The sequence below is a fragment of the Pituophis catenifer genome, unplaced genomic scaffold (genome assembly GCF_029215685.1).
Source record: "Pituophis catenifer annectens isolate HBS135680 unplaced genomic scaffold, rPitCat1.0.hap2 SCAF_4, whole genome shotgun sequence".
Classification (NCBI taxonomy): Eukaryota; Metazoa; Chordata; class Lepidosauria; order Squamata; family Colubridae; genus Pituophis; species Pituophis catenifer.
In genome coordinates this window covers 92,183,772-92,209,184 of record NW_027256884.1, presented here as the reverse complement: position 1 = coordinate 92,209,184, position 25,413 = coordinate 92,183,772, and the positions used below count along the sequence as shown (strand labels likewise).

Sequence of the window (25,413 nt, the reverse complement as noted above, 5' to 3'; positions counted from 1 at the left end):
TCTCCTTTGTTTAAGCCAAAAGACACTTCCATATACTTGTGAACATCAGAATTTGATTGTGAAGACCCAGAACTCTGTTCTTTAAATAAGGCACAATACTCCTATATTCATAATCATCCCATTGATTTAAACACCTAATTCTAATCTTCCCTTCAAATGAACTAATAATCCTTGAAGTTCACATCTTTGGCCATGCACAAATAAGTATCTTTGAATCATTTTTCTTAATATATAAATGAACAAGGTATAATGTTTTTGTCTCATTTGTTTATTTGGATTCTCTATCTAGTTTTAGGGCATGTGTAGAGAAAAGATCATGTTTTAGATTATATTTATATATATTGAAAATTCAAATGGGTTTACAAACCTTGAAGCACCACTGTATTTAAACATTTTAAGAAGAGAAAAGTAGGGGGAAATTTCAGAGTATTTTTATTTAAGTTCTATGACAAAAGAAAACAGGTTAAAATGTACCCTAGGTAGAAAAGCAGCACTATTAAATTTTCACTGTTCAGCTATAAATAATTGTAGTTATTTATTATAACTTTGTCTAAATAGATGAATTTATATTAGCTTTGGATGGGACTAGACATTGTAATAATGAATTGTATTATATGCGCACTGAATTGATGTATGCCAGTATTTTGGCCAGAACAAATCAAATAATTTGAGGAAAATATCTCTATATTTATTAGCTGAAGAATTTTGTGGATGTACTACATAACCCATGATCTTCTGGGTCATCCTTTCAGAGATATTTACTTACTTAAACAGATAAACAGAATGGCTATGGGTGGACAAAAAAAAAAACAAACAGTGGGAGCAGGAGTGTCTTTCAACTTCCTGGCAGCTTCCCCACTGCTTTTGCTTGTGGAAAACTGGAGGGGACTATTGGAAAACACAGTTATGTGACTGCAGTGATCACAGCAGCAGCCACAAATTTGCGAATCCAACTGGCCTGAAGATCCTTGGAATTTCAATTCCCCAGGAGCAATGGGTGCTAGATTTTTTAGCATTCTTTAAGCTAGCAGATGTGAAGTACCTTGATTCAAAAATTGTTGCATTATTAGGCATTGTTTGGGCTAATTGAAGGTTACAAACAGAAAGATGGTTTTAGTAGTAATAGATGTTCCTAATTTAATTTTTAAATTGCAGAATTTTATGGAATCTGAAGTAACACTTTTCGAAACTGATGAGGAAAATGGAAAAGTATTGAATGTTGTAAATCAAGAAATTCCTGATTTGGAATGGGCAGGGTTTGGCCTAGTGACAAGATCAGTTAATGTGAAAAGTGGAGTGTAAGTTGAATTTCACATGTTTGTGCAGCATGAAATGCCTGATTTTCCTATTTTATCATTTCTTTTCAGTCTTAACTCCATAAATAAATTAAATAAAAAGGTATAAGTAATTAAAAGTACAGTTACCCTTGGGTTAAGCTTGACTTCCAGTGACCATAGAGATATAACTATGCAGTGGTTTGTTATGATCTTCTGCAGGAATATTTTTCAACTCCCCATTCTAACCTTCAGCTTCCCATTCTAATCTAAATTGATTACTTAGGATGTGGTTGGGCTTTGCCTCCTATATAGGTACTGCACATGTCCATCCCTGCTTAACTTAGACAAGGCTTAGCTGACTGGGCTTAGCTATGGTCAAAGAACAATTAAGTAATACAAACATAAATCACCTACACATACATACGGATAGCATATATAGATTCTAATATGCTAATGTATATAATACTAAAGATGAACTTGAATACATAGTTTAGTCTTAAACTTTTAAAAAACAGAATATTTTCTCTCTCTTTTTATCAGAGTAACAGCTTAGATTTAGTAAAACATTTAGCCACAATATAAAGTATTACATACTTCATAAATGACATTGAAATGTTTGTCAAACAATTAACCCATTATTCTGAAATGTAACGCTTGGAAACTAAGAATTCAGTATTGTGGTTCTTGGTTCTGTTTTAACTTTTTATGCTTGTAACATCATTGAATCTGGAAATACTTTATATGTCATAGAAACACCATGTATGGTATATGTTATATTTCAGTAATTGCTTTTCAAATGTACCTTGGTTCTTGGTAACTATATGGACATGTTATACAGTATTGTTCTCATGGCAACATTACACTAAGCAATTGATTTTTTATTGCTGTTTCTGGGTTGTATTTTCAAACTTTCCAGCCTAAAACGCTGGGATTTATGCCTAGAGAACCAGAATTGGGATGGATCAGCCATCCCTTTTTCAATATGAAATAAGGGTATAGCAAGAAACTTTTAGAGGCAACCTGGTCAAAGATTTAATAAGGTGCATATAATACTTTTTTTTTAAAAAAATGTGAAAGTTCAATAGATGAAAATTTCAGGGTTCTTTTAGAGTGTTTTCCGGATTATTAATATATATTTGATTTATCTTAAAATGTCTGTTGTATGTTATATCTAGGTGGGTTGCTTATCAACAGAAGTATTTCTGTGGAGAACAATATATATTGGAGAAAGGAAAATATAAGTGTTTTTTGGACTGGGGTGGCACTAGTGAAACTATAATGTCAATTCGCCCCATTAAATTGGTAAGCTAACAAAATTTATGAAAAAAGATATGCAATAAACAAAGTTATTTTTAGTAATATTTATGAATAAATAAAATAAATATTTTATAACAATTAATACCTGAAGAGTTAAGACAGTTAAAGAGTTAATACAAACTCTTCGTATCATGCATGAAATTATAGTTTCCTATTCTTTTAAATATATTTATAATATATTCCTGTAAATCTGTTAGGATTTTTATGATTGCTTCCTAGCATCATCAATAAATACACAATTAATTAGCTACTATGAAAACATTTCAGAGAAGAAAAAACAATTTTGTGACATATTTCATACAAAAAGTGTTTTTTGAAATAGAACACAATATATAAAATTATAACCAAAGATATATGTATATGAACTTATATTTTATTGAAAGAAAGCCATTTGAATAGGAAATTGAAATACAGTCAGTTAAGTCAACTTATAAAAGGCATATTCAATTTGTCATTTATCCTAGCTACCATAACTATATTTCAAAGTGCTTTCAGGTCATTGTTTAAATCTATAAATCAACTTCAGCTATTCCTCAGTATTTGGAGAATTTTCACAAAGCTTAGCTCACCAGGAAAACCTTCAAACTAGATCTTCTTGAATTATTTTCTCTATGTGTTTCGTATTTTTCTTTAATAACATATTTTTGTGTATATGATTCATGTATTTTCTTTTTACAGGAACCATTGGGAGATCATCAACCCATACACTGGGTAAGTTTTTGAAATGAGGTTTTGTTCATTGTGGTCAACCTGTGAGTATAAATCACAGCAGAATAAGAGTGTGCTGAAGGTAAGGAAGGGAATAGAGACTAGTCAAGCAAGGAATTGCTTATATGCTCACAGCTGAGGCTGAAAGACTTACTTAGACTGCTGGTACAAGAGCAGGAAAGAGCAGCTTCTATTAATTTAGTTTACTTCCTTGGTTAAATGTTGTATTTTGAATGTTATTTTCAAAAATTTTGGTTTGAACTTCTGAGAAGAGTGAGTAAATTCCATTGCAGCCATTTTGTAAGCCACAATGTAACAGTGTTCCACCCTAGACATATGCTGACCATAAATTAATATGGGCTGAAATACAACAACCATTGAACGTCCATGCTGGAGCCTATTGACAACTGTTTCAAGGATAATATAGGTTCAAATTAGTAGAAGGTCACCCCTTGAACTGTATCAGAGAGCTTGCCAGGAAGTGGCTGTCTCTGGAAATACAGACTTTTCAAGGTACATTTGAAGATATAGTCTTAGAACAATTTGTTACTGCCATGCCTGGAGCAATTTATTGCTGGATTGTAGAACATAAACTGAACAGCTGTAATCTTGTTAAAGAAATTTCTGTAAGTTTATCTGTAGGCCCTACTCAAGCCAAACTATGATTTAAAGCCATTTGAAAATTGTAGGATCTGAGTTTATTATATAACTATACCTGAAATCTAAAGTCTTGGCATATCTAACATATTTGTCATTCTTTTGTGGTACAACATGTTGCTATATTCTGCTGTTATTTTTTTTCCTAACCACAAGTTAGGGAAAAGTTATTAATATTGGAAAGTGATATGCGAAAAATTCAATGCTGAAATGTGTCAAGTTTCAAATACCCTGTTTAAGTTCAAAACAGTTTAAACAAATAGGTTTGTTGCAATTTTAACCATACAGAAGGGTTTCAAACTCAAAACGGGACTGCTTCAAACTCAGAATGTTTTCAGTATGATTAGAATAGATTGGGCATTTCTCGTGAGATTTGAACAATTGGATTCACATGCAAAATATTTCAAATATTAAACATTTTGTTCATTATAATTTTGGAGATTTCCTGTCTAAAATAAGTTTTTAAAATGTTATGTTTTATTAATAATTTTCTCTTTTTAGTTATAGAGTTTCTTCCCCACAGTGTGGAAGGACATTTAAAATATTCAAGGCTATTAGGCAGGTTCATAGTCCATGGATACATTTTAAGAATGTTTGAAAAGAAACCATCCTTGAATTTCTTAGTTTCTTTTATATAGGAATTGTCTTTTCTGGATAGAAATTTAAAACAAATTCCACTACCTTCTAAATTTGTGAGAGGATGAGATAGTTGAAAAATATTTGTTTGTTTGATGTTCTTGCCAGTATGGATGAAAGATGAGAATTTTCATTTGTCAAATACCCAGAAGTGCTGTTTTACCAACTTTATTAGAACTTGACTTGAACGTGTCTACTATCTTTTAACTATAGCAGTTACTGTTTCATCAGAATGACAAAAGCAGCATTGTAGCATTCTACTACAAGCCACATCTCACTTGCCTGTGTGTGCAAACGTTACACCAGATCATTTTGCATCCCCTTCCCACTACCCTTCTTTGTAGTTACTGCTACATTTACTGAATTATTTCATATTTTCTAACAATAAGTCTTGCACATTCTGTCAGTTTTTAGGCTAGATTTGTATGTTGCTGACAAATAACTTCCTGGAAAGCAATATGATGTTCTGAGTCATATGTGGAATACCTTAACCTTAGTTAGCAATAATATACAATAATTTCTGCATCTTACTAATTAAATAATAACATGCAGGCTATTATGTCAACGTGTGTGTACTTGTAACAACCTTTTCAGCAGAATCATATATGAACAATTTATTATTTATTAACCATTTCTATCCTGTCACAATCCAGAAACTCAGCAGCTTACATAAAATATAATGTTTTATACTTCAGTTGATGGAGTAGTGCCTGACAAAAGTTCTTCCATTACATAGTTTGTTTTTTAGCTGATTCTTAAACATTAATTTTTTATTCCAGTGTTTTGCTTCTTTACAGATCAAAGCTTTTGATGATATACACTTCCAGGGATCATGTATTAATTTTACAACAGAAGCTGCTGATTTTACATCATTCATGCCACGCTCATTTAAAGTTTTACGGGGATGGTGAGCTGATTTATGCATACTTTTTAAAGCACTTTGGAAAACTATTTCAATCTATTTCTGTGATTTAGTCCTTTTTTTCATTTTTAAACTGTTTTGAAGTATTTCTCTCCTAAAATAGAAGGAATCGATAAATGTCTTATACAGTTGTTCTTGCAAACAGTCAAATGTGTACTATAGTTAAGTGGATTGTGTAGTGGTCTTATATATGACTACAAACCCTGAGCCTTATTCATCATCATGAGGCCTGATGCAGCACATAAGGTGGTCAGATAAATTGTTAGGCATAACAGAATTCAGTATTTGTCACTATCAGTGCCTTCCGCCCAAACACTGGATTATATGGTTGATTATGTGCTTAAAATGTGTCAGTATATTCTTCACTATTGTAACTGAGTCCATTCATCTTGCTGATTCTTTCTTTCATCTTTCCCAATATTATGGACTTATCAAGGAAGATGGGTTTTTACATAAGGTCTCTAAAATTAAGCCTGGTCACTTGTGCCTTTTGTTTTCTTGGCTATCCATATAGTATTTTCAGGAATCTTCTTCAACACTTGTTGAAGAATGTTGAATGTGCTATTGCTGAGCACATTGTAAGCTGCCCTGAGTCTCCGGAGAAGGGCGGCATATAAATCAAAATTTAAAAAAAAAAAAAACCCACAAAAGTTCAGAAATGTCAGTATTCTTTCTGACTTGTTTCTTCAAAGTCCAACTTTCACTTCCATAGATGTCAGAAGAGAAATCATTACTGAGAAAATTCTCAGTAGAGACACATCATAGCATTTGAATACCTTTTCTAAGGTTTTCATTGCTACCCTACAAAATGCTAGTTTGTAAAATATTTGATTTCTGGTTCCTTTATTGTTGATAGGTGGTCTTAAAAAGCAGAAGCTATTTTGATGTTTTTGATATTTTCATTGTCATTTTTAAGACTTAATTGTATCTATTACCATTAGTTCCCTTTTCTTTATATTTAATCATTTTTTCATTGTACTCCTTTATATACTAAACCTTGCAGATGATTTGCATTTTCAGCGTGGTGTCATCAACAAAGCTGATGCTTCTTCATCCAATTTAAAAACACACTCATCTTCTTCCACTCCAGCTGCCCTCAATACAGATTCAGCACATAGGTTGAATAAGTAAGGGAGCAGTGTATCGCCTTGCTGATCTGAGATCAGTCTTTCATCATGCTCCTTCCAGATTGTGGCTTCCTGTCTTCTTAGAGGTTACACATGATGAGAGTGAGTGGCCATGTTGAGGGCCATCTAACTTGAGGAGCCCATAATGCAGCACCATATCATCAACCATTTTATATTTTCTATCAATGAGGGTTTTATGGTAAAATACAAAACTTCTATATTATTGTCTTCTGCATGTAATAAAAAAATCATGCCTTTTCCATTGTCCTTAAAGTGATCCTCTGTCTCTAGCATCTTTCTGTATTTCTCTGCCCAATATGGGTGGCTGATTGCCTTAACTAGGCAGCTGGGATAACTTTTAATGCCTTAAAGTAGCTGGAAGTATATACCCTTGGCACAGGGGTGGGTTCTAAATTTTTTTACTACCGGTACTGTGGGCATGGCTTATTTTGTGGGTGTGGCTTGATGGTCATGTGACAGTTCTTTAAGATTTAGCAGAGGTACTGTTCTACCAGGCTTTTAACTGCTTGCAGAGCTATACCGGTCTACTCATTTATTTTTGCAGGCACCTGTCTACCCATTTGTTTTTACAGACACCGGTCTACTCATTTGTTTTTGGAGGCACTAGTCTACCCATTTGTTTTTGCAGGCACCTGTCTACTCATTTGTTTTTGGAGGCACTGGTCTACTCATTTGTTTTTGGAGGCACTGGTCTACCCATTTGTTTTTGGAGGCACTGGTCTACCCATTTATTTTTGCAGGCACTGGTCTACCACCACACTGCCTTTTAACACTGATCAGCTGTAGGCTGCCCTTTGAAGCCCCGCGGCAAGAGTTTAAACAGTTTTTTTTCCTTCTAGCCGATCAGCTGGGACTCATGAGGCAGTAATATACACACATATGCTGGTTGTATGAGGCACATACAACCAGCATTTGTCGCACATACATTCCAGGAACAACTTTCTCCCCCCCCCCAAACTCTTCTCCCCCACTTGAAACCAGCCACTTATGAGACAGCATAGTAGGCCTTTTTATTTTCTATTTTATTCTTTGTTTCTTTTTATTCTTTAACATACTTTTAAATATTCTTTAACATACTTTTAAATATTCTTCAACATACTTTTAAAAAGATATTGTGTAACGAGTTATACAAGAATTTATTACATGGCTACCAGCACCATAAATCCCCGAAAACTGAGTAGAACAGGACCAGATTTGGTACCTGTGAGGAGAAGCTGGCAAACAAAAAGTCAAGGTAAAAAAGAGGCCAGAAAAGATCAAGGATTGCAGAGATAAAGATTTATAACAAATTCCTCAAATATCCTTATGTAGAGGAAGCTGAGCAGAATTTTGGAACAAGCTCCATTGTGTCTACCTCCTTCCTGTTTACATGGCCTAGAATAAAGTGTATGCAGCCTAACTTGTATTCCCAGTATACACTTATAGATAGCTGCAAGATATTACTTTGTTAAATAAAATAATATTCAGGCACTTCTTTTTGCCATTACTGGGAAAGGTTATAAGAATTTCTAAAAGTCATGCCCTACATGATTTTTCTGCTTTGTTTAAAATGCAAGTTTTCTTGCTTCTAAAGAGTTACCAATTATAGTGAGAGTGGCACAAGCATCTATATTTCAGGGTAACTCATTTCTTCTGAAGTTATCTGTGTTCAATGAACTGTGACCATCTGGCTAAAGGACAGAAATTAATACTCTTTTGTTGTCAGCAAGAAATCTATGGAATCTTCAGAAATTGTGTAGTACAACAGTTGCTGTTAGTCACTAGAGCTGCTACAACTGCTATATTTTTCACTTTCCAGATGCTGTAGAAAAAAATGAACACATTTGATAGAGAAGAGCCTGCTAGATTAATTGATCAGTTGAAGTTATTGTAAAATTGCTTGGTGTGGGTTGCATGTTGGACCCCAGAAAATTGAAATCTGATATTTCAAGATAATTATTGAATGATTTTAATGTAATTAATAATAGCAAGCCCTTCAAAACTATTAGTACTCTGCTAATTGAATTTGAATAATAGCAATTATAGGGACTCCAGTTCACTGCTCTTTGCTAATTTAAAAGATCTAAGGGGACATCTAAGGGCAGTCTGCCAATTTTTCTGTTTTCAAAGAACCTATTTGAGATTCTGCAGATAACAATGCAGAATCCTTAGCAACCCTGTCGGTGTCATTGAAATATGTAACATTGGATTGCAAGTTTCTGGTCAGTGCTATGGTAGAGATATGACGATGATTAAAATAGTACTTTCACAACTGCCGCACAGAGCTTTTCTCTGTTCCATCTCCTGAATAGAGTAATATCAGAAATAGGGAATTCTAGAAACAAAGCCATCTGAGAAGTGCATCAAGGGCATTTGGAGATGAATGTTGTATTATTTTGTTTCTACACATCAATCTGTCGACATTTAGTTGTAATTCATAATAATAAATCTGTATTTCTATGCTATGCTATTTTATTTAATAGAAACCAATACAACTTCATATGGAATTTTTTTCTTATCTTTCAGTTGGTTGCTTTATTATAAGGGAAAAACTGCTATTGAACAGTGTGTGCTAGAAGAAGACCTCTATCCTGACCTTGCTTCCTGTGGATGTTCGGCAACTAAAGTCAAGTCCCTCAAGCCTGTTCACCATGTAAGAACTTACCACCTAGCAATATTCAGAAAAGCCTTATACAGTCCAAATGTGGTGCCCTCAAAAGAATATAACCAAGCAGTTGTGGTTCTGATTTGTATTTTTTATTTTACAAGAGTTGAGGCATACAACTGTAACAGATATTAGTAAGAAGCCAAATTTATCCATATAAAGAAACTTTTTATTAAATAAAAAGCAACCCAGTAAAGGATTTACACTGAAATACTATCCATATAAGATCACATGGTTGTGGTAAAATTATAAAGGAACTACCTGACTTATGTTTCTTACATGGATAGTTTACTTACAGTATAAGAAATGATAACCATTGAACCAATAGGGACAGATTCATAAATTAAGCTAAACTAGGCAGTATAGCTATAAAAATTTGGGAGAATTCCGTTTTAAAGTGAGGGTAACTAGTAATCATTTAAAATGTTATGAAGCATTTAGCTCAATAAAATTTAATTCACTTAAATTATACAGCCATTGAAGTTGCCTCAGCTTCATGCCCATTCAAGAAGAAAGGAATAATATGGATATTAGCCCTTCAAGGTAGATCAGACTAGGAATCCAATGTCATGTAGATCAGTACAATTTTTATTGTAAAGCTTTAATAATAGGATCTTGCAAATCTGAATGTGCTTTTCACCTCCCTGTCTCTATTTTTGTGAGAACTAGGGAGAGTCTTGTCTGAGATATTTACTCATGTTACTTTCTTAACCCACTTCAGTCATTATCACTTCAAAAATCTAGATTGCAGCAGAAGCATAGAAAATTTTCTTGAGGTAGTCTGAAATTTGCATATCAGATCTGCAAAATCTGTTACACAAGTAGGAAGTAGCAGCCCAGAGAAATAATTCTAGAAGATAAAAACAAGTTATTTTCCTCATGTAATATCTATTTTTATGATGAAGAAGAATCTAAGAAGTATTCTTTTAAAACATTTCAAGCTTCTTCTGAATTTCTGATTGTTTGAAAATCTCTAGCATTTGTTTGTAACAATAGGACAACTAAGTGTTGTAGTACAAATAGCTGAATGGCATTACAAAGTTAATGCTGTTATGTTCAACATTCAGTGATAACTTATCCATTACAAAATGGATAAGGCATTATAAACTTAGTCATGGTAATGGACAATATATAATTGAGTAAAACAATGTCATGCTTTCAGAATAAGGGATAGCTGAAATGTTGGACACACGTGCTGACTTTTCTGTTGGGTTAGCAGATAATTGCATTTGTGCTTAATTGCTTTTTAAAAAGTGTGAAAATGGTTTCCTCAGTATTCACCATTGTACTAATGTAATTTTGCTTGGGAGATTGTTTTTTAATTCAATTTTCCTTATTAAGCAATGTAACTAATTAGGACTTGCATGTATTGAATGACTTCAGAGGATTAGAGTTACTTGAATGAATTAGCAATAGCACTTAGACTTATATACCACTTTACAGTGCTTTACAGCCCTCTCTAAGTATAGATCACATCTTGGTCCCATTTTTTAAAAAACGTTATATGGATAGATGTATGAAAGTCCATTTTGTAAGAGTTCAAGATCAGCAACTATAATCACTGTTTATCTGTTTATCTTTTTCACTTACAATAAATTGCCTAGACCTAGTTGATTAGGGAATTCAACAAATAACATTAAACATCTGGGTAGATTGGTACTGAATTTGCTTTACCATGATTGATGCTAATATTGGTTTATTGATTAAAATTTGCAAAATATAATGAAGCCAAAATTATTTTCTAAATAAGCATCTCCAAACCAAGGAAAAGCTTCATTACATATGAGGAGCCAAAGAAAATCTAAATTTAGTTAACCAACACAGTATTAATCTTTTTTTTTCCTTCCAGGTTTTTGCTGAGCCGTTGATCAGCCTTTTTGCACTGGATAATTATGAAGGCAAAGAGCTGCACTTGCAAGAAGCTACCAGTTCAATTCTGAATAAAGATTTTCACTTTCTTACTCAGTCAATCTGGGTAAAAAGTGGCATGTAAGTATGACGATAAGATAAATTAATGTACTGAGAGTTTAATTTCTTTACTCACTATGGAGAAATCACATAACTCCTATCACATAGATGAACATGCTTACTTACTTTTTATTTAAAACGTTTAGCTTTATATCTTGTATCGAATTCTAGATGGCTCTAAACCAACAATTAAAATAACATTAATAATAAAACAACATAATACATCCATCCATTAAAACCATATACATTAAAAACCTGGCACCAAAGTTAAGCTTCCACATGCAGCTCATCATTGAATCCTCTCATCCACCTAACTCTATCCTAACACTTAGAGGAAAAACAAGGTCTTAAGTACTCTTTGGAGGGCTAGGAGGATAGAGGCCTGCTGAACCTCAAGGGGGGAAGGGTGTTCCATAGGGCAGGAGCTGACATGAAAAGGACAATTTCCTAGGTCCCATAAAATGGCAATGTTTAAGGGAAAGGACTAGAAGCATGCCCATCCTATTTGATATGGTAGGAATGATAGATAGCTGGAGGTGATCCTGCAAATAACTTGGCCCTAGAACTTCAAAGGTAATAACTAAAAACTTCTTTTCCTTCTCCTTCTCCTTCTTCCTCTTCCCCTTCCTCTTCCTCCTCCTAGTGCAGGGTCTGCTTTTTTCACATCAATCAAGAAACTGAAACATGAAAGAACTATGATCTTCGTAAGTTTTCCACCCACAGGGTGGAGCCCTATACATTCAGGGGATACCACAGTATGGGAGCATTTACCAAAAAGGATCACTTTTAGGTCCCATTTCACCTTATCAGAAAGAATGCAAAAGATAGGCAGAAACATAGTAGCAGACATGGCCCAGAAGGTATGTATGGGCTAAAATAGGATTTTATAAGCTAACAAGTCATTTTGTCCTAGATCTAGAAATCTATTAGTAACCAACATAATGGCTGTTATAAAACTACTCATGCCAGTATAAAGCTATGCTGCTGCATTTTGGACCAACTGCAATTTTCATGTCTTCTTAAAAGACCAGCATATGTGTGTTTTGGACTCAAGGCCACATAGAACCTGCAGGAAAACCGGATGATGACAACTTCTAAGATATGGAGCAATTATTTAGACTCCAAGAATCTTCCTATTCATCTTTACCTGTTGCAAAGAACATTTTTCTCTTTAAAGCCAGTATTTGCTGAGTTTAGCAGATCTTTTTCTTAGGAAAAGAGGTCCATCTTCTATTTTTAAAAACCTTATTAGTCTTTTAAATATTAGGGTTAGAAATACAAAGACAGAATATAAAATATTACTTTATAGTTATGCAAAATTCCTAATTCAGTAAAGCTCTTTTGAGGCAGTTTGACAATGCCAGGAAGTAAATTTTCCAAGCTAGAAACAGTTGATGTGTCATAGACAGACAAAACAGCCTATTATGGGGAAATCCTCGGAATCTGTCCCTTGAACAGTATTTCAGTGGGATGGGATGGGACAGAACATTTCAGGCAATTGTTACATTGCCACATCAGTGAATTTGTATATTCCTATTACTTGGTTATCATTATCAGCTTTGTAAATAGGTAGAGATAGCTGAGCTGGTTGGAAATGTGTGAGTCCTTACTAAGAGAATGAACCCAATTCTCCTTTAGTGTCCTTTGGATTTTCACATAAAATTCCTCCTGAAAATCATGATGTTTCTTTCTAAATTAATTTATATATCAATTATACATTAATAAACAATGTTTAGATTGGCTCCACATAGGCTTTTCATTGTAGCAGTGTTTCAGGTCAACTAAGATTTTTTTATTCCTTTACAATCAGTACATAAGTAGGTCCTTAGCCTTCCAGCCAGTGAGATTTCTCCTGTCCCTAAACCACATTATTTTCTACATGTCAATATTTTCTTCTATTCCTTTGTTCTTAATTTTCATCTTACCTGTTTTCTTTTTCCAAATACAGATTTTATATTTACAATATCTGTCTTTTCGAAACAATTGTCAACATGCTACTTCAATACTTGATTAATATGTATATTAATATATTAATATTAATATATTTAAAATATGTATGTAATATACCTATGTAGACCATTTTGAATTAAAAAATCATTCCATAGTTACAATTTAAACAGAGGTGCATTTTTTGTACTTATCTTTTCATATTTACACAAATATATGATCCATCATTGCACCAGATTTTCATATTTGATACAAGTTCTATGTTTCTTTTCTGTTAATCTAAACGACAAGGATAATGTTTCAAAACTAAGTGATCTTATTTTGCAAAATATCAATATCAGAACTGTTTGGTTCTTATTAAAATAAAAATTTAGGTATTATTTTTGGAATTGAAAGTTTAACACTGTTAAAATTGCTCTGGGTATTAATTTGTGTCTTGAACTATGACTACTAATGAAAAGAATTCATAAGAATAAACTATTTTCTGAATCAGGAATAATGTGTTATTTTAAAGTGCTTGATTACAGTGATAAACTTTCCAGTAGAAAGAACTTCATATAATTATGTTTATCAAAAAATAAATTGACAGTTAGACATATGTAAATGTAGATATGACAGTTTCACAATAATATATTATGAAATATTAAAAATAATATGAAGTTGTTTTGTTTTGCTAGAATCTTCCAAACAAGGTAGAATTAGCAAAACTGTGTAGTTAAATTACAGCTTTAAATAAAGCTTCTGATATGAAAAGCATGAAGTATGCAATCTTATTTTAGGATAGTCTTATGAACATGCAATATAGTAAAACTCAGATTTGCAATTGCTGCAGTATTTTCGGTGCAATACTTTTTAGCAGCCTAACTGGGAACAGTAAAATAAATTAAGAACTTAAAATTTATCATAATATCCTTATTATGCCTTAAATATATTACGAATTAAATAATCAGTACAAAAAAAAGTGCTTGTCTGCCTTTATACTATATGACCATATACAGTATTTTAACTCACACAAGAGACTGTACAACACTATACAGATATGCTGATTCTAAGTGTATGGTCTCATACTGCTATAGACAAGCACTTAAAAATATTTAAAAGTATTAAGTGAATTATTGATATGCCTTTTATAACATGAGGCTTCTTATTTAAATAATCATGACCATAGCCAAGGCTTGGATACATTTAAGAAACCTAGAGTCTACAATTTTCTAAAAGATTTTCTTTATAATTAAATATGAAGGAAAAGTTCCAGTGTTAAATGGTATCTTTGCCACTATGTTTTCCTCTCAACACAAGTAGGGGACGCTTGTAAAAACAGCTGTAAAATAAACAACTACAGATACCCCTCAACTTACAATCACAATTGAGCCCAAAATTTCTGTTGCTAAGTGAAATATTTGTTAAGTGAATTTTACACCATTTTACAAGCTTTCTTGCCATAGTTAAGTGTATCATTCCAGTTGTTAAGTTAGTAACAAAGTTGTTAAGTGAATCTGGCTTCCCCATTGGCATTGCTTGTCAGGTCACAGAAAGTGATCACATGACCTCGGGACATAGCAACTTCATAAATACGAACCTGCTGCCAAGAGTGAATTTTGATCATGTGATCGAAGGGATATTGCAAGTCATAAGTATGAAAACCAGTTATAAATCACTTTTTTCCAATGCCATTGTAACTTTGAATGGTCACTAAATGAATTACTGTAAGTCGAGGACTACCTGTAGTTAGAAAGATAAAACTTCACATTCTGTATGAATCGTTGCCATAGTGAAATATGAGCATAAGATAGAATGTTAAGTTGTTTTGTGTTTTCCATTAATGGAACTCTTTGCATACTGTACTAAATGTATATTGCATTTTTAACAGATGGATTGCTTATGAAGGCTGCAATTTTGGGGGGAAACAGTTTCTTCTTGAATCAAGCAAGATTTCAAACTGGACACAGTTTAGTGGATGGACAGCAATTGGCTCTCTTCGTCCCATAAAGCAGGTACTAGTGTAAAGATAATTTCCCCCCCTAAATCTGAAGTGGCAATTTGAGGTTCTTAGATGAGAACCACTGAAAATTGGTAAAGTGAGTTCTTGCCATTTTAAGGCTAGAAATACACAAATCTATCTACAAACCCTGAAATTAGCACTTTACGTACACTTGGAAGCATGAAATCAAAGTTTCAGTATTGTTCTTCCCCAGTATTGTTTAGGAGTAGTACTATGATTAAGTATGGACTACATTAAAGTAGAGATTGATTGATATATAAGTAGAATTTAGTATCTACCTCACAAATATTGTAGTAGGAAGCCATAATTCCAGGTTTAAATCAGCAAAACAGTGTGACTCCAAATTCTTCTTTTCACAAATTTTTTCCACAAGTGTTAGGTCCACTTTTTTTCCAAACCAAGCAAGTATTGACCCATTGGTTGTGACAGGAATTGACCAACTAATTTGTCACCCAAATCTGACATTGTGAGCTGAGAGAACATGACTGACCCAGTCACCCAGTCAGCCTTCTTGCCTTAGATAGGATTAGAATTCAGTCTCCTGGTTTCTAACTGGTACCTTAACTACTATGCCAAATTACTTCTCTAGTTTAATACCAAATATCACTCTCTGTACTCAGTTTGGTACTTCTTTCGAAAATTCAGACTAACAATCAAAATGAATTGAAACATAGTCATGGAGCCTACCCCTGTTGCTCAAATGCCATTGAAATACTGGTACTAATCCAATGCTTTACCCACTGCATCCCATTAGTTCATATATATGAAATTTGAATATGAATCTGCAAATGGTCTTCAACTTGAGACTACAATTGGAACCAGAAAATTTGTCATTAGGCAACATGGTAATTAAAAGAGACACATAATTTTATAATCCTATTTGCCACATTCATTAAATGAAAAATCACCTGCTTACAATTTGCTATCTTCTCTGCCAGATTCCCGATTGACTTTGCTTGTCAGAGGCCCTCTGGGAAGGTGGTGTGATCAATGTTGATCACATGATCACAAGATGCTGCAACCATTGTAAATATGAACTGGTTGCTACGCACACAAATTGCGATCCTATGACTACAGTGGTGGAGTGACAGTTGTAACTTCAAGGACAGGTTATAAATCATTTTTCTCCTGTGTGCTGCTTGGAGAGTCCAAGCAATGGGTTAACTTCTGTCTGGTTGGCCAGAGACTGAGTTGAATTTGCTTAGCCACGCCTCTTCCTCCTGGCTGAGCTTCAGTGTTTCAACTCAGTCGGCCTATAGAGACTTGCTTTTTTCTTCTCCCATTGCTTGGACTTTTCAGCAGAAGTTAGATGGATTCAAATCTTCAAAAATTTTGTCTTTTATGTTTGAGTACTTCTTTCTTATCTCGGTGCCGATCTCAGCGCCCGCAAGCGGCTCAGCAGCAGCTCCGTAGGGCTCCAGAAGCTCCGGAGGAGATTTCTAGCCACGTGGGCAGCAGACCACTCCGGAGCCAATCGCAAGCGGAAGCCGGTTACTGGGGCAGTGGCAGCGATTGAGATCTTGCTTCCCCAGGCTTCTTCTAAGTAGCTAGTAGCAGGGAACATCAGGCCACTAGCCAGAGGTTCATCGGGATCGTCGGAACCACTCCCTTCATCAAGGATAACACCAGGGAGGACCCATGTGAGTCAGGCAATTGGCTCCAGTGCAGAGTAAACCATTCTGTCGGTTTCGCGCTTAAAACTGGGATTGAGGCCTGCGGACTGTATTGTTGGTCTCACGCCACTCCCTATTATCTGCTGCATACTTGCTCTTGCGCAAGAGGCCGTTTTGCCAGTCTCGCACCAAAACTATTCCACAGTTGACCATTGCACTCACAAATTGTTTTGTCAGTTTGGCGTCAAACCTTATCAGACGGGGTGAGACCCAATAATTTAACCTTGGGCAGTAATTTCAAGAGCTGCAGCATAATTAAAGCCTCCTTATTCATTCTCAAAATGGCGGATCGCAGCCTTATCCTCTGGATCTCGGAGATCAATGGCATCTGAACCAAAAAAGGCAAAGGGTTCCCATGATGGGCCTTCCACTAGATCCAAGGCATCCACTTCCACAGCAGCAGATAAGGATGCAGAAAGAATGCAAAAAGCCTTAGAAAAGCACTTTGCCAAGGCCCAAAAACAGGCAGAAGCTACAAAGAGCCCAGGCCCTCAAGCTGGCCACATGGAGGCTGATATTTCCCTGGCAAAAAGCACATCTTCCTCAGCTTTGCCTGAAGAAAGATTGTCTTGGTCACCTGATCCCCTTTCAAAACCACAAATTGATTTTTTTTTGTTTAAATTTGATTTATATGCCGCCCTTCTCCGGAGACTCAGGGCAGCTTACAATGTGCTCAGCAATAGCCTTCATCCTTTTGTATATTTATACAAAGTCAGCTTATTGCCCCCACAACTGGGTCCTCAATTTACCTACCTTAGAAAGGATGGAAGGCTGAGTCAACCTTGAGCCTTGGCGAGATTCGAACCTGCAGTAATTGCAGGCAGCTGGTCTTAATAACCAGCTTAATAACAGGGTGCCTTAGACCACTGTACTACCAAGGCTTTTACCAACCTATGCAGGAGATTCTGTTCCCCTAACTGTTCAGGGCTCTTCAGGACAGATGGTCACATCAGGCCCCAGGCAGGCAGTTCCATCAGCCACCTTCACTCCCACAGTGGCGGGGCTCCGCCTGAGGAGAATCAAAACCCTGTCCCAAGGCTTTGATTCAGCCCTCCTTAGTAGGACTGATTCCCAATAGCACAGCAGCTATTTTGTCTCAAGGGCAACCAGAAAGGGTATATTCCCAGGCTCCCCATTCACCTTTGACGTCTCAGGGCAGCGAGATGTCCTACACTGGGGAGGAGGAACCAGCAGAGCATGAATTCTCTGAGGACAAGGGTAGAACACCCGACAAGCCTGGTGCAGGAAATCACACTTGGTTCCCACATTGGCATCCATTCCGAACGTTTTGGATTTTCTCCAGACTGGATTTAATCACGGATTGTCTACCAACACACTCCACAGACAGGTGGCCACCCTCGCGACTATTCTACACTGCGATGGCACAACTACCCTGTTTCAACACCCGAGGGTGCGAAGTTTCCTAAAAGGGGTTTCCAATTTACGTCCCCCTATGGTCCATAGATATCCCACTTGGGATTTGTCTCTAGTCTCGCAAGCTCTCACGTCTCCCCGTTCGAGCCACTGGGGTCTGCCAGTCTCAAGATATTTCAAGGTCGCCTTTCTCATCGCAATCACATCAGTGAGGAGAATTTCTGAGATGGCGGCCCTATCTGTACGCCAGGACTTATGTATATTTTATTCGGACAGAGTCGTCCTCCGCTTGGACCCGACGTTCATGCCAAAAATCAATTCCTGGTTTCATAGGGCACAGGAGGTCATTTTACCAAATTTTTGTTCAGATCCCATTCATCCGAGGGAACGACGCTGGCACACTCTGGACGTTCGTAGAGCTCTTCACAAGTACATGGACAGAACAGCATCGTTCAGGACATCTGAATCATTGTTTCATTCCAGCCCAGTTCGATGGGAAAGAAAGTGACTCCCTCAACTATTGGACGATGACTCAAGGCATGTATCACGCTGGCTTACGAACACCAAGCCAGACCTCTTCCAGGATGTCTCATAGCACACTTAACACAAAGTGCAGCTACCACGGCCGCTTGGGCTACCCAAGCTTCCATCCTGAAAATTTGCAGGGCGGTCACTTTGGCCTCCCCTACTCCGTTTATCAGAAATTACAAATTGGACAAATTCATCTCAGCTGAAGCAGCATTCGGCAGAAGAGTCCTGCAGCAGGTTCTACCGGAATCTGCTGGACCCCTCGGACTTCTGCCCTAGGGATATTTAGCTTGGGTATATCCCATTGCTTGGACTCTCCAAGCAGCGCACAGAAGGAACATTGGGACTTACCTGAATGTTCGTTCTACGTGCGCTGCAGGAGAGTCCCCACCCTAGCTCTTGTGGCGGTCCAGTCTCCTGTGGATCCGTTTTTCATCATGCAGGCCACGTCCTCTCTAGATCCACTTCATCGAAACACTGAAGCTCAGCCAGGAGGAAGAGGTGTGGCTAAGCAAATTCAACTCAGTCTCTGGCCAACCAAACAGAAGTTAACCCATTGCTTGGACTCTCCTGCAGCGCACATTGAACGAACATCCAGATAAATCCCAATGTTCCTTTTCAGCAGTCATAACTTCAAACTAATTAAACAAATCATTGTAAGTCAAGGATTATCTGTACTATTAGAGGAAAATGTTCTGTCTATACAAGTTTTATCATATGGATTTGTGTTCTTCATGAAGTATGAGTTAATTATGCTTTTCTATTTCAGCCAGCAGTGTATTTCAGAATAAAGAACAGATCCCAAGAAAAATACTTGACAGTTGCTGGCACTTTAATGGATGGAAGAGCTACATCAGTATGTTTGTTCCCACAAAATGGCAAGAATACTCAGATCTGGCATTACAGTCGTGGACTCATCAAGTCCAAGGTAGTTTTCTTACTTATCAAATTTATATAGCTACCCATCTCAACTTCCAAGCAGCAGAGAAATTAAAATAAGAGCAGGATAATTAATTTTTAGCTCATCCTTATTTACTAGCTTCATATTTACTGCATGTTTTAAACCCATGTTTCATTGCACTTACAGTCTGCTGTAACAAGTGTGACTTTTAACTGCAAGTTCTTTAGAATAAGAATGGGCCATATTTTAAAAGGAAATGAAAGAGATCTTTAGAGAGAATTTATAATACATTTCATGGAATAACAAATCATTTCATTTCTAAGAGCTTCAGAAATACTCATTCTGAATGTGATCATCATTGTAATGGATATTTTTCTGAGTTAGAAAGTTCCCTAAATAGTTGGTATTTTTCAAAATGAGAATTTGCTTATCTATAATTCTCTACCAGCATGTAAATCTGAAGTGAAGGCAGATTTGAAGCAATTTCAAGAATCTACTACATGTGCTTACTCTTCTTATACATTCCAGGAATATTTATTTGTTAGATCTATATCCACCTAAATCCCAAGGCAAAATACACAACTCACTGTCCTCTAATGTTTCTTCACAACTATTATGAGACAGATTTTGCTGTGAGGTTACTCAATGGTAGACTTGAATCTCAACTCACCACTCTTAGTCCAACACTTTCGTATTTCTAAAAATCTATAATCAGTTCTACTATGCACACAAATTCCAGTGGTTTCAAAGGTAGATTAGGCAATTAGAAATTCTGAATGTGTTTAGACTCTTAAACAAAAAAAAACACTAGGAATAATACACTAGGAGTTCTTTGTTATTTATGTACTAAATCAAATTTCTGCCTATCATTGCTCCACAAATTAAATTCTTTCACAAACTGTTAGCAAATTATAGTTGCAGTCATTCGTGAAAATTATTGTTCTTGTAAGTGGAGTTGAAGGGTAAATTGTTTTGGAAAGTATTTTTTTTTTATTTCTGGCTTAATTTATACCTAACTCTTAATACAACTGACCAAATTTAGACCACTGCCTAAATTTAGCCACTGCTACCTATCCCCAACAATTCGTTTTAGAGCTACTGTTTCCTTAAGAGAAGTTACATTTTATGGTATTATTTATTAGACATATGTCTGGCAGAAGTGTATGCATAATTAAGCCTTTTAAGACAACAAGCAAATTCATTTTTTCTCCTACTTATCTAGGTCAATGATGCTTGCCTTGATGTCATTGGAGGCAGGGATATACCTGGAGCAAAAGTTGCCCTGTGGGCAGAACATGGAAAACCAAGACAGAAATGGACATGCAATAAGGATGGAACCATCACATCTTACCTCAGCAATCAGCTTGTTCTTGATATCAAAGGTAGTAGCCTAGAGTGGATATAGAAAGTCTGCATACTCATTAAAATGCCAGGTCTTTGAGATGTAAAAAAAATCAGACCAAGATAAATTACTTCAGAATTCTTTCCACCTTTAATATTAACTTATAAGCTGCATAATTCAGTTGAAAAACAAACTGAAATATTTTAGGAGAAAAAATAACAATTAAAAACTAGAATAATGTGGCTGCATAAGTGTTCACATCCTTTTATAAGTAGGGATGTGGCTGTGTTCAGAATCACATTCAAACTGATATTAAATAGTAGTCAGTACACATCTGCCATGAATTAAAGTCTGATCAAGCCCATATAAAGTTCAGCTGTTCTAGCGGGATTTTTTGTCATTTACTCAATTGCCTCTTACATCAAAATGTATGGTCTGCAAAGAGCTTACAAAGCATCAGAGATCTCACTGGATATACCATGGAACACAATGAAGACAGTCATCAGCAAGTGAAGAAAATTACCAAGACCTGGATGTCCCTCCAAACTTGATTTAAAAAAAAAACCAAGAGGCTGCCAAAAAGAAGCTGCAGGAATTTCTGGCAAGTACTGGTTTTATACTATATATTACAACAATCTTCGTATGTCTTCGCTGTGGAGTAGGAGAGCAAGATGGAAGTCTTTTCTTACAAGGAAAAACACCCAAGCCCAGCTACATTTTGCAAAACCCTACTTCAAGTCTGACAAAAGCATATGGGAAAATGTGTTATGGTCTGAGACCATGTTTGAACTTTCTGACCATAATTCCAAAAAGTTAGGCATAAAAAGAGTACTGCATATTGCTAAACGTACACCGTACCCACACTGAAGCATGGTGATGGCAGCATTATTATGGGCAGTGGTGAAATCCACTTACCTTCGCAACTGGTTCACAAATGGAAACACATGCTCACGACACCTCTGCGCATGCACAGGACCTTCTGCGTATGCGCAGAGGGACAAAAACAGGACGTGATGATGTCCGGATGGGTGGGCGGAACCTTCCGCCGCCAGCGTTACCGATTCGCTCCAGTCAGATAGAACTGGCTGCATTTCACCACTGGTTTTAGGGCTGTTGTTCCTCAGCTGGAACTGGGGCTTTAGTCAAGATGGAATTATGAACAGTTCCAAATATCAATCAATTTGGGCACAAAATTTTCAGCCATCTGCTAAAATGCTGAAGATGAAGAGGAATGTCACCTTTCAACACAATGGCCCAAAGCATATATCCAAGAACAAAAGAATGGCTTTACCAGAAGAATATCAAAGTTTTGAAATGACCCAGCTTCACCCCTGACCTGAATCCATTTGAAAATATGGTAGGATGACCTGAAGAGGGCTGTACACAGGAGTTGCCAATCAGACAATTTTGCAGCACTTTTGCAAGGAAGAGTGGGTGAAGATTCCCATGGTAAGATCTGCCATGCTGATATGCTCCTGCCCTAAGACTTAATGTTGTCAAAAAATCAAAAGGTGTTTCAAACGGGTGTGCATCTTTATGCAACCATGTTATTTACTTTGTTATTTTTCCCCCTGAAAGATTTCAGTTTGTTTTTCAATTGAATTGTACAGCTTATATATTATATTAAAGGTGCAAAGAATTCTGAAGTGATTTATCTTGGTCTGATTTTTTTGGCATCTTAAATACGTGTCATTCTAACAGGGGTGTATAGACTTTCTAATTTCATTATATACATAATTGAAGTTTTGGATAGATTTACCTTGCCATTTAACCTAGTTTTTAAAATAGTTTTAGGTCAAGACTGAATATTCCAAAATAATTATATACTACAGAGTTTGCATCTGCATTGGAATAGATGCTTGAATACTGACCCATTTGCCATTTACATGAGCAAATAAAATATTACTATTATTGGCTATCCAAATACCAACAATAATTGGAATATATATTTGATTTTACACAATTGTATACTTTATTTGTAAGGCCTTCCTGTTTGGAAAAATGATTAGAATATTATTCCTGGATAGTATATTTTTCAAAAATAATCATTTTCTTTGTTTAGGGGGTAAAATTGAATTATAGACTGAATCGTAAATGCAGTTTTTAATTCATTTTGGGGGTAATTCATTTCAATATTCAGCTCTAAATTTACCTCTGAACACAAAGAGCTTTAGGATTGAAATTGCCTAGTGCTATATCATCTTAACCCATCCAAATATATTGCAATTTCAAGATATTTGCATTCATAAAAGAAACTTTACATCAAATGCTTGTCAAAGAGGGAAACTATTCAGTGCAGCTTAGAAAAGTAGAGAAAGGTATGATGCAAAAACAAAAACAATGGCATTCAAATCTTGAAATTCTGTTATGGCTAATTGATTGCTCTTGCCTACCCTCCTGTTTCTGAAGTAAGAATTTTTTCATTAAAGCTGAAAAGTGATTCTAAGGTGATAATTTTGTAACATTTTTAGGTACAGTTTTTAAAGGGCAAAATAAGTAACTTATTTCTCAAATTCTTTTATAGGAGGAGATTATTATGACAGAAACCACATTATTGTAAATCAACTTAACATCAATGAATGTACACAGAAATGGGACTTTGAAATATTATGAATGGATGTTCTCAAGATAAACTAATTTGAAAATATGTATTAAATTGTCTGAAAACACTTGAACTACTGAAGAGACATAGTATTGGTGTATGTTAAAGATCTGCCCAAGACTGCCAAACGAAGAATAAAAAAACAGCTTATTTAAAAGTTCACCAAACTGTTAAGTTTTTACTTCCAATAGTGTTGTTATTCATAAAATATTGCAGGGTAATTTATGCCAAATGTTCTTAACAATTTTGGATTGTTAGAAACCAAAACTTAAAATGCAACTTTATACAGATTATGCCTTCACAGAACTGATGCATTTAAATATTAGAAATTTATACTACATTTTGATACAATAACTCTAAATTGATTAAGAGAATGGATGAAATTATTTGTCAATCCAGTTTGTATTCTAATGTAATGAATTCTGTATAATTCTAATTAAAAGTTACAAGCATGTTAAAAAAGGAAAAAAGTGGTCTATAATTGATCTCATTTATTTTTACAAATAGCCAAAATTGGCTAAGGGATGGTATGTGATTAACTCTTTGCCTAGTATTTTCCCAAATTATACCAAACTTAACACACGCTAAGTCCTTATTTTCAAATTTTCACATGTCGTAGGGCAAGAAATTATAAAACACCTATTCCTCCTAGGATTGCTCTTTCTGGAAAACTGATGAAGGTCTTACAATTGCTTTCAAACAAACAAAAAAGTTGGGAAATAGATGTGTTATCTGATGTGTCTTTGGCCCTAATGGTTTCTCCTTTGACAACTGCTATTGCTTAAATTTAGCAATTTGAATTGGTAAATCTTGTCATTAACATCATGAAGCACAGCAGGAAATTTACCATATTGTTTACCTACAAACTAAGGAAACATATACAACCATTTATTATACAACTTATATCTATGCAGGTTTTTTTTTAAAAAAAACTTCCTTTATATACGAGTGTCAAAATATCCACAGTATCTAGTAAAAGAAACTTAGTCAAAATGGAATTCAGATTAGGTTTTTTCTTTTTTCATCCTCAAATTTTCTACTATCCATCATTTCATCTTCAATACTATTGTTTCACACAATTTGAGTGTGATTTAATTTAGTTTCTAATATCATAGCCAAAAATGTTTCTTGTAGTTTTTAGGCCCAGTTCAAAATAAAATACTGGAATATCCAAATATTCACAGCTATTCAAGCCCAACCATAGGCAGTGGTTGCAACGTATGTTGATTTTCGTTAACAGAACATCCATGGATGTCTACCTCCTAACCAAATGTTTTGCCACAGGTCCTACCAATAAAAGCAGTTGTCAAGTTCCAGATCCTAAAGTACCGTAAACGTTGGTGGGTATGGAGCCAGGGAGGTACAATGCTGTTCAGCTGTGTGAGCTACAACCCTGTAGTATTTTATATTGTAAAATAAATCATTTATTTACTTCTTGCATTTATTTTATGTAACCAAGGTATTGATATTTTAATCTAAAGAATTTATTTAATAGATTTGTATGTATACTAAAAACAAGCAATAGATATATTTGATAACACACCTTTTAAATAAATTGTTCTTTCCAGCTCATGTTATCCTTACTCCATTTCTGATAAGATCATCTGACTCATACTACTACATAAAGCTGTAATGCTAAACATAATTCTAAGAAAATAAGACTAGATAAATACACTGTCAATTATTTCTGAGAAAATATCTGCAAGAGAATGTAGATTATGGAAGCAAACTATGTAATTAGCTTTTTTTCTGGGTATGCTGAGGTTT

The 25,413-nt window shown here is 35.3% G+C and overlaps 1 protein-coding gene across 1 annotated transcript in view; it reads left to right on the top strand.

Moving 5' to 3' along the window:
• The window catches only part of CRYBG3 (crystallin beta-gamma domain containing 3), a 40,302-nt gene extending 16,351 nt beyond the window's left edge, over positions 1 to 23,951 (top strand). The window contains exons 10-19 of the mRNA XM_070943732.1: positions 1,156 to 1,298; positions 2,453 to 2,579; positions 3,273 to 3,305; positions 5,393 to 5,502; positions 9,171 to 9,297; positions 11,159 to 11,298; positions 15,095 to 15,218; positions 19,571 to 19,729; positions 20,925 to 21,084; positions 23,569 to 23,951. Of these exons, the coding sequence (XP_070799833.1) occupies positions 1,156 to 1,298; positions 2,453 to 2,579; positions 3,273 to 3,305; positions 5,393 to 5,502; positions 9,171 to 9,297; positions 11,159 to 11,298; positions 15,095 to 15,218; positions 19,571 to 19,729; positions 20,925 to 21,084; positions 23,569 to 23,657 (1,212 nt within the window). The 3' untranslated portion in view covers positions 23,658 to 23,951. The remainder of the gene's footprint in view (positions 1 to 1,155; positions 1,299 to 2,452; positions 2,580 to 3,272; positions 3,306 to 5,392; positions 5,503 to 9,170; positions 9,298 to 11,158; positions 11,299 to 15,094; positions 15,219 to 19,570; positions 19,730 to 20,924; positions 21,085 to 23,568) is intronic.
• Positions 23,952 to 25,413: the final 1,462 nt, after the last annotated feature.